Raw genomic sequence first — 9216 nt, forward strand, 5'->3', positions numbered from 1 at the left:
TTGTATTATGCATGGTGCACGGTAGCTTCCTGCGCAGATGTTTTTAGGCTCGTCACTTCACGCAATCATTCCATGGTGGGGAGGAATGACTGTTTGATGTGATGAGTCCAACAACGTCTGCATAGTAGGCTAGTTGACATAGTTACCCACATCTCCCTTTCCTTCTCCATCATATCCAGACACATGGTTGTTACTGGTGGTGCTTTATCGGTCGTGGGTGTTACAAGATAATTTGGTTTTATGAACTGAGTTGATATGTAGAAGTTGGCCTCTTTGATGATTGTTTAAAGCTTAAAGTTTGAGCCTTAGTCCATCGTCAGAGCAAAGGGCTAATACTCGAAACGTAAGCTTAAGAAACAATCAAAGAAAAAACTTAAAATATGTTATGGTGGGAAAGGATGATGCCAAATAAATTGAAGACTTTAGCCACGTGTTTTTATGAAACGTCGGCGCGGATCCTTTCTTTTTTTTTTTTCCTTTTTTTTTTTTTTCAAGATTCCCCCATTCTACCAATTTTATTTGACTTCATTCAAAGATAAACTTGAAAAGTCACCCAGCTATGATGAGTGTTGAATGAATATTCGAGATTAGATTAACGATTTCTCGGCTGCTGGGAAGATCCTTGTGAAAATAATAAATGAACAGCCGATTGTGAAAGATAAGTATGTGTAGCACATGTATCATTTTCGGTGGCAGGTTTGATGAACGATTTAAGTTGATAATTAACCATTATCTCACTAGTTTGACAAATTTACTCAGTTATGGTCAACATGAAGCGAGCCTTGTACATCAGCCCCGAATATTTGTCAAGGTCATTCCAAAGACGATTTTTTTTAAAGTTCTCTTTCACAAAATACTACGTATCGATAAATCTGTTTGTTAAAAGATCAGATTGCTTTCTTTTCAAAATTGGAGGTCTTTCAAAAGCTGATTGGCGATTCTTTGTCACCCCTTTGGAATGTAGCACGCAATATTTTTCTTTAACTGTTTGAAGCACACTGTCTTGATGCGAAAGACTGGGTCAGCGATTTAGCTGTGAACTTTCTTAAAAATAAAGACATAAAACCCCGAGTAAAGGCTGATCTTCTAAATGTCAGCTTTAAATTCTTTTTAGCCTTTCAGTTCTCGGTTTCCAAGTTTCTTTTGGTCAACTCACTTCGATCACCTGCTAGATCACCTGCTAGATCGAGAAATGTTTCTCAAGAGCATCCTCTCGAATTTCGGTAGAGAGCTAGATGACTTTACATGTTACAAAGCCATTCCATTCATTTCAAATAAGAACTTGATTCCGATAGTCTAATCACAAAGGTCTCAGTTAACACTTAGCTTGAAAAAGAAAAAGAAGAGCATTAAGCTATTTGTTATCATTTCTGACCTTATTAGCCCTGGCCGAAGACATATTATTTCGCTGCGAGCCTAACATATTCAGGTAACTTTTTCTTTTAAATCATATTTTACACCTTTTTTCAATATTCATTGCCAATAAGTTACAATCAAAGATTGACAATCCTACCAGAATATTTAGCAGAATTTTACGAAAAAAAAAAAAAAAATCAGCAAAATTGTCTAAAGTTTTACAATAATTTCATCTAACCATAGGCCGGTCTAAGCCGTATGAAACAGATTATAGAAAAACCCTTTTCCAAAGAGTATCGTGCCGTCGAGTTACTGAAAGATTGACAATCCTACTAGTATATTCAACATACCTTTTGAGCCAAAATATCATGTAAGCTATCCCAACTTTTCTCAATTCCCCAAACAAACATCTTTTTCCAAACAGAGAGCCTGGTCACAGGCTAGGGAAAGAGGAATGGGGAATGGGGAATGAGAAATCTTTAAGACGAGGAATCTTTAAAAGTGGGAATCTTTAGAACGGAGAATCTTTAAAAGCGGGAATCTTTAATACGAGGAATCTCTAAAAGCGAGGGTCTTTAAGAACGAAATTTTTTTTTCGGTGGATGGCAGTGGCACTCGATTGTTATATATTTTTTTTTTTTATTACTGAGAAGTCAGCTATGAGCCCTATAAGCAATTATGACTGAATACTCCGATCTACATCGTTCTTCGGTATTATCCTCAGGGTTCAAATAACAGTCGCCTGCCGGCGGCAGCCGGAACTTTTAACACACTTGCTGGCAATTTTTCACCAAAGAACTAAAAATTTTATAGAAAATATTTTGCTTACTGATTGTCCAGCTGAAGTAAAAGTCGCTGTCCTGTTCTGGTGAACATTTCATGTCAGACAATAAAGCAGCCAAGAAATCTTTTAGAAGCTTTTTGGAGACGTAAACAAGACTAAAGTTTCGAAATTTGATATTCAGCTTCTCACGTATTTGTTCAAGCGTGAAACATGCAAGTTTGTGTACACACCGTCACATTACCGTGTTTATGTTTCTGCAAGTACATACTACCTTAAATCGAAATTTATTCTCCGCCAAATCCTGTTCAATGTCGTTTGTATACCCTTCTCACGCTACGGATTTCCCATGACTATCAATGAAGAAGCGCGACAGTTTGTCTAGACTCCGAAAAATTGAGCCGTTCACTACCCTTTGTTATTGGATGTTACTAAAAGTAGTAACGAGGAACGAGGAACGGAGAACGAGGAACGGGAGATGGAGAACGGGAAACGGGAAACGAAATACGAGGAACGGGGAACGGGAAACGGGGAACGGGGAACGAGGAACGGGGAACGGGGAACGCGGAACGGGGAACGGGGAACGGGAAACGGGAAACGGTAAACGGGAAACGGAAAACGGGAAACGGGGAACGGGGAACGGGGAACGGGGAACGGGTGTACAGCGGTAACCCACCTAAGAATTAAAAATGGCGGAGTAAACGATGTTTACAAACACTGATTTTATCGCTAGGTCGCCGCTTGCAGCGAAATTAGACGACTCGCTTTTATTTAACTATTGCCGAGGCGAAGCCACGAAGCCTAGTATTCCGAGGCGAGAATTCGAAGTCAATGTTTCTGCAATGGCTACCACCATTTGTTCTGACCTCTCTCTTTGTTTTTCCTCCCTGAAATCTACATCTTTTGGCAGAGTTTGGGTATGGTGGTTGTTTGCTTTGCCCAACAGCATTTTTTGCAGATAAGTAGCAAGGAGGTAATATCAGGTTAACAGAAATGAGCTAGGAAACGTAATAATCAGCCTAGTTACTAAAATTACTACATGCAGATATCTGCTTACCTTACCGAAAAATAACATCAGGAACATATCTTTGTATCGACCCATAAACTTCCATGTAAACAATAGAGAAATCAAACATTGACAGAAATTTTAATAACATTTAACTTAACAGGAAAACATCAGTTATGTCTTCAAGAATGTAGATGTATGAATTCAAATTCATGCTAATGCTCTCAATAATATTTACACTGCATTGATCATATTCAAGAGAAAGTGATTCCCATAATGGGCGTCAAAGTCATTCAGCTGTTTGCTTTACAACATTATTGACATTGCTAGGTTGTAACGGTGAAGATATTGGAGGTAAACTTCATTACCTTGCAGTACAATTACTCTATGAATATAAGAATAAATGTCGCGAGCTTGTAGTTCTGAGTTGATTGTTTAAATGTTGTGCATGAATTGTAAGATACTCACCTCTCCGAGGATTAGATTTCTATGCAACCGGCAATGTGTGCGAGACAAAAACCAAGTTTATGAGGCACCCAACATTTCAAAGTAAAATCCTTCAATAAAACCTACATTTACCGTCCATGCTTTTTGCTCCGACGATCACGTTCGAAGAGTACGTACTACTACTTGCCAGACCCTTTCAGTTCGCTTTACTCCGCCATTTTGAATTCTCAGGCGGGTTACCGCTGTACACTCTTTCCCCGTTCCCCGTTACCAGTTTTAGTAACATCCCTTTGTTATTAGAGAGGGAATTGCCGCAACGAAACTTGTTGATATAAATAAAGATTCTGATGCTGGAATTATTTTAGTAATTTAATCATGCTGAGTGCTGAAAAGCATGTGCTGAGTGCCCTTCCATTACAGCGTGGTTGTACTTGTCTCAACAGTCGTGAATTTTGATAGATTCACTTGCTTAAAACTGAAAAAACGATCAACTTTTCCACACACCACTCATTCATTTGGTCGATTTCATTTCACGCTTCTAAAGATTCCTCATTTTAAAGATTAACGCTTTTAAAGATTCTCGCTTTAAAAGATTCCCCATTTTGAAGATACCCGCTTTTAAAGATTCCCCGTTTTAAAGATTTTTCATTCCCCATTCCCCACTCCCATTCTCATATTCTCCGTTCCCTATTTTAAAGTTGGGCTGTACGCAGGCTGGGATCGCGCGCGTGTACCAAATCGCTCAAGGGTCAACCGTGAACATTTAAGATAGCGTTGTGTAACAAGTATTCAAAGGTACCTCACCAAACTTGGTGAATGATTGGTTTAATCTTTCAACGTCATGGATACCAAATTTGGGGGAAATCGAAAGTAACGCAATACCATTTCGAGCCGTCGGAAGTTGGGTAGAAATTTCTACCCAATTTAAAGGGGCTGCCGGAATTAAACAGGATTTGGTGGAGAATAAATCTAGATTAAAGGTAGTATGTTCGTGCAGAAACGTAAACACAGTAATGTGACGGTCTGTACACAAACCTGCATGTTTCACGCTTGATCAACTACGTAGAAGCTGAATAGCGTAAACAAAAATACTCCCTGTAGCACGCTTTAATTTTCGAAACTTTACACTTGTTTACGTTTCCAAAAAGCGTCTAAACATTTATTGGCTGGTTTATTGTCTGATGTGAAATGTTCACCATAACAGGAAAGCGACTATTACTGCACTTGGACGATCAATAAGCGTAATATTTTCAATAAAAATTATAGTTCTTTGGTGAAAAATTGCCAGCAATTGTGTTAAAAGTTCTGGCTGCCGCCAGCAGCAGGCTGTTATTTGAACCCTGAGGATAATACCGGAAAACGATGTAGATCGGAGTATTCAATCATAATTGCTTATAGGGGTGATGGCTGACTTACCATTCAGGCTAATAAAAAAATAATAATAATCGAGTGCCACTGCCCTCCAACAACAAAAAAAATTGTTACGTTTTTAAAACTTCACGCTTTTAAAGATTCCCCATTTTAAAGATTCCCGCTTTTAAAGACTCCCCGTTTTAAAGATTCCCGCTTTTTAAGATTCCCCGTTTTTAAGACTCGTGCCCTTAAAGATTCCCGCTTTTAAAGAGAGGTTGGGGGCCCTGTTTTATACAGAACACAGAAATGAATAGTATTTTTTTAAAGCTTTTTTAAGCAAGAGTTTATAATCTCTTGTCCTAAATAAAAAAAAAAAATGAACATTTAAGTTCTCGGATAACAACTAAAGTTCCATTTAAACATCTTCTCGAATTCTGGTGAGGAACTAAAGAAGTCTCGCCTTCCATTTTAAATGAAATAATTTGATCACATTATTAGTGTTATGCAATCGAGCTTACAGCTTAAAGAAGTGACTTGGCTATTTCTCGACCAGTCTTCGAACAGGAAAGTTTTCGTGGGGTAGGCGTTTTTTTAATTCAGGTAACGTTATTGTTCTCATATGCTGGTAGCTACTGTGAAAGTTTTTAAAGTGCGTATGTTGTGCAACAACTATTTTCTCTTCTTCGAACTACCCTCTTTGTGAGGTGCACGTGAGTTTGAATTTTAGAACGTCAGCTCAATAGGCAATTCGTATTCAAAGTGTTGGCTTGAGCTGGTGATCTCCCTTTGATTTCAATCAAGGAGAGCATCACAGTAATCGTCTAACATCAGTCAAAACGGCTTGTGCACGTACGACTTTGATCTCTCTTCTTTAGCTGTTAACGGGTTTAGGAGAATACGTAGAGGTATGACTCCGTCCTACTCTCCGTCTCCGTCTAAGTCGCACCAATTAAGAAATGCAGTATAGAGCTCTCCAGAACTATAACATTAAGACACAAAGAGCACAAGTGTTCCTCTACCTATAGGACATAATACTAATCCATCACACTGTAGTCAGCCTCTTCAACTTGAGAAGTTATATACAGAGATTTGTACTCTTAGGCTGAGTGAAGAACTGACATGTAGATCTAGTGAGTGAAGCATTGAAATATGAAGTTAGCTCAGCCTTAAAATGGAACAACGAAAACTCTTAGGTAACAACACATTTGAGTGACTGCTAAATTTTTACTCGTTAGGGGGCCAGGACAGGTCTTCACATCGCTTTAATTTTCTCCCATGGCATCAAAGTATCATTTGATTTTGTTGCTGTGCGCTTGGAACACAGGTATGTGAAAAAATCTAACCATTCTTTTAGTTGAAAAGAGTTGAAGAGGAAAAGAGCAGCATACAGAATAATCAGAAGAAAGAAATGGAAATTACCTCGACGGCTTCTTCTTCTTATGCTAGTACGGGATCTTTTGGCAAACCTCTCATTTAGGGGAGGGATGTTTCAACTTTCCATTCACCTCACACTGTTTAAGATGGCACTTAATTAGAGGAAAGTCTGCCTGAATGAACGAGAGGGTACGTAGAAAAATCGCTTACTATTTCCTCGCTTTGAACTTGGGACATCGGGAAAGCTGGTTTTCGAAAATTCAGCTTGATTTTTATTTCTGGGAAAGATATAAACCCTGGATTTATCTCGGGAAATGTTACCAATGGGGGCATAGGAACAGTAGAAAAGCCAAACGATCATCACTTTCAACACAATTCGACGGTTTCGTCTTTAGGACGAGTGGACTGCTGCTTATCAAAAATTAAAAAAAAATACACAGAGAATAGTTATCGAACTGATATATTGATATTAGAATCAATATGAATATAAACCACGCGCGCTGACTGGCTGGTTCAGAAGTGATTAGCAAGTACTATTCATCTCCGAAAAGGAGGTCCTTATATAAAATTGTATTTGAGCAACCATTACTATTATCATTTCTTATCATCAATGTCATTATCATAACTGTTATTATTATTTTAATTATTATTGTTACCATTATTGTTATTATTATCATCATCGTATAGTAGGTCTGATGTGGTCGCACATTACAAAATATTTTGAGACCAGAAACGCTACAAAAGTATTTTCAAGGACTTGTAACAATAAAATTGAAAAAAATATATACGTTAAGATCAAAACTCTAAATAATTAAAAAATTGTGGAAGATATCTTGATTTCAATTCTTTACTGGATAACTCTCTTTGTATTCAGAAAGATCCTCAAAGTTGATGATGGCCACAATTTGAAGTGCTACTTCTTCTCCAACTACATTTGCAAACTCTTTGTAAATTTGTGTTCCTATTTCGATACGACGAGGCATATTGATGTTCTTTAACCATACTGATCATTCTTTTATTTTTCTTTTAGAATGTGTCTCAGGCACCTTTACGTGTGGTAGTGTGCAGTACAGTACACAGAGGATAGACGAGAACGAGTATATTAACAACTGTATTCCAGAACAATGGAGAACGTTTTTCATAAATATGAATGAAGGCCAATCGCCATTGTTGGGTAGGCTAGCCAACAATCTGGTAACAAAGGGTGAAGACCTGAATAACGCTATTGAACCTAGAATGCCATTGCTGTTTGAGGCTTTGAGATATGTGAGCCCAAATGAAGTGAGAGTGGTGATTTTAGGCCAGGATCCAACTCCACAAGAAGGCAAGGCTACTGGCGTGGCATTCCACGTGTTCAATCCTCGTTCTGTACCAGCGGTATTAAACATGTTTTTAGAGGTGGCCTTTGAAGGGTTTCCTGTGGACTTAGACAAAGGTGATGTTACTTATTGGGCAAACCAAGGCGTCCTTCTGCTTAACACGGCGTTTACATGTCCACATAAGCCTCCGAAAGAGGAAAAGCAGAACAAGATTAAGTATGAAGGACACTTTGAAATATGGGAGGCTTTTACCGCATCCCTAATTAGTTTTATTGGGGGTCACCAAGCGAATCCATCTGTTTGGCTGTTGTGGGGGAAAAGGGCAAAAGGCTTCTCGCAATTCATAGATAACAAGCACCATAAAATTGAAGGAGGGCACCCGTCACCTATGGGCACCTCCATTCATGGAGATACGTTTTTCGGTGGCAACTACTTTAATCGGGCCAATCAGTTTTTAAGGACCAACGGTATTTTGCCTATAGACTGGTCATTATCATCTAGCGGGTTGAATAGTTTGACGCTATACCCTTCAAATTGGCAGGAGTGGCAAAAAATGCTTCTAAAGAAAAAGGAGGAAATACAATTGGTAATAAATTCGGGAAAAGCATCTGTGAATGAAAAAAACGAGCTAGAAAACGAGCTGCATAAAATCAACATACAATGGAGTCTGTTGCCATTAGAACAATTAAAACAGCACTACATAAACATGGTAGAAAAAATAAGACAAATTCAGTCAAACTAGTTATTTTGATGATAATTGTATGTTTAATGGTGTCTCTCATAACTGAGAGTAACTGTCAATTGTAGAGTCAAGCAGTTAAGACGGAGTCTCTGTAAGAGTGATGCGATCGATTTTGGCGGCGTAAGAAGACAACATTAGATAAGCAGAGTAATCGCACTTAATTTTCTTGCTTCTTGCTTATACTTTGAAAGGAAATGTCACCAGTAAATGAATAACCCAAAAAGTGCCAGTGGTGGTAGTGTTTGGCTGGAATTAGAACTCCGAAACCCATATCGTTTGACCCTCGATCAGGCAACTAATGATGAATGTGTGTTGCTGAATAATGGTCAAATAGTGTGATTCCAGTAACTCCGATGAAAGTAAATAATCAATCAATAAATCAATCAATACTTTATGTACCCACGTGGGGTTAAGGAGCTCGTAGAGCTCCTTCAAAATACGTACGTGCCTCTAAAATTGAGAATCTTAAAAACCTAATACATACTGTCCAGAACTAATAGATTAGAAATTACAGTAACTTAAAATTAACATTAAAATTCAAGTTTGTACAATAAAATTAAGAGTCACCTAAATACAGGTATAAAGTGGTAAAACAGCTAAATTAAGCTTCAATATTCGCAATAGCTTCTTAAAATGGTTGACATTATTGGCCATTTGTATACACTTGTAGGTACACAAGTGTATACAGATTACACATTATAAGTAAAAGAACACACATTATAAGGAAAAGATCTTTTCATAAAATTTAAATTTAATTTAGGTGTGCCTAAAATAATGCCGGTTCCTCTCAGATTGTACATAGTTTCCCTAGAACTAAATAAATCTTTGATGTACAGTA

General features: G+C 37.9%; 1 protein-coding gene across 2 annotated transcripts; it reads left to right on the forward strand.

Moving 5' to 3' along the window:
• Positions 1 to 1186: 1186 nt before the first annotated feature.
• LOC111329626 (uncharacterized) lies at positions 1187 to 9216 on the forward strand. 2 transcript variants are annotated; one of them, XM_088754884.1, is made up of 4 exons: positions 1187 to 1429; positions 5442 to 5543; positions 6179 to 6267; positions 7348 to 9216. In XM_088754884.1, the coding sequence occupies exons 3-4, from the start codon at positions 6219 to 6221 to the stop codon at positions 8376 to 8378; spliced, it is 1080 nt and encodes a 359-aa protein (XP_088611010.1). In that variant the 5' UTR covers positions 1187 to 1429; positions 5442 to 5543; positions 6179 to 6218; the 3' UTR covers positions 8379 to 9216. The 2 variants fall into 2 exon arrangements, with proteins under 2 accessions (XP_088611010.1, XP_022790104.2); XM_022934369.2 differs by lacking the exon at positions 5442 to 5543.

The sequence above is a fragment of the Stylophora pistillata genome, chromosome 3 (assembly GCF_964205215.1).
Source record: "Stylophora pistillata chromosome 3, jaStyPist1.2, whole genome shotgun sequence".
NCBI lineage: Eukaryota > Metazoa > Cnidaria > Anthozoa > Scleractinia > Pocilloporidae > Stylophora > Stylophora pistillata.

Bases quoted from the DNA above. Each gene is read 5' to 3' on its own strand.
- LOC111329626 (XM_088754884.1), top strand. From the start codon at position 6,219: ATGGCATCAAAGTATCATTTGATTTTGTTGCTGTGCGCTTGGAACACA. The intron at 6,268-7,347 runs GTATGTGAAAAA...TTTTTCTTTTAG, and splicing joins GCTGTGCGCTTGGAACACAG to AATGTGTCTCAGGCACCTTT.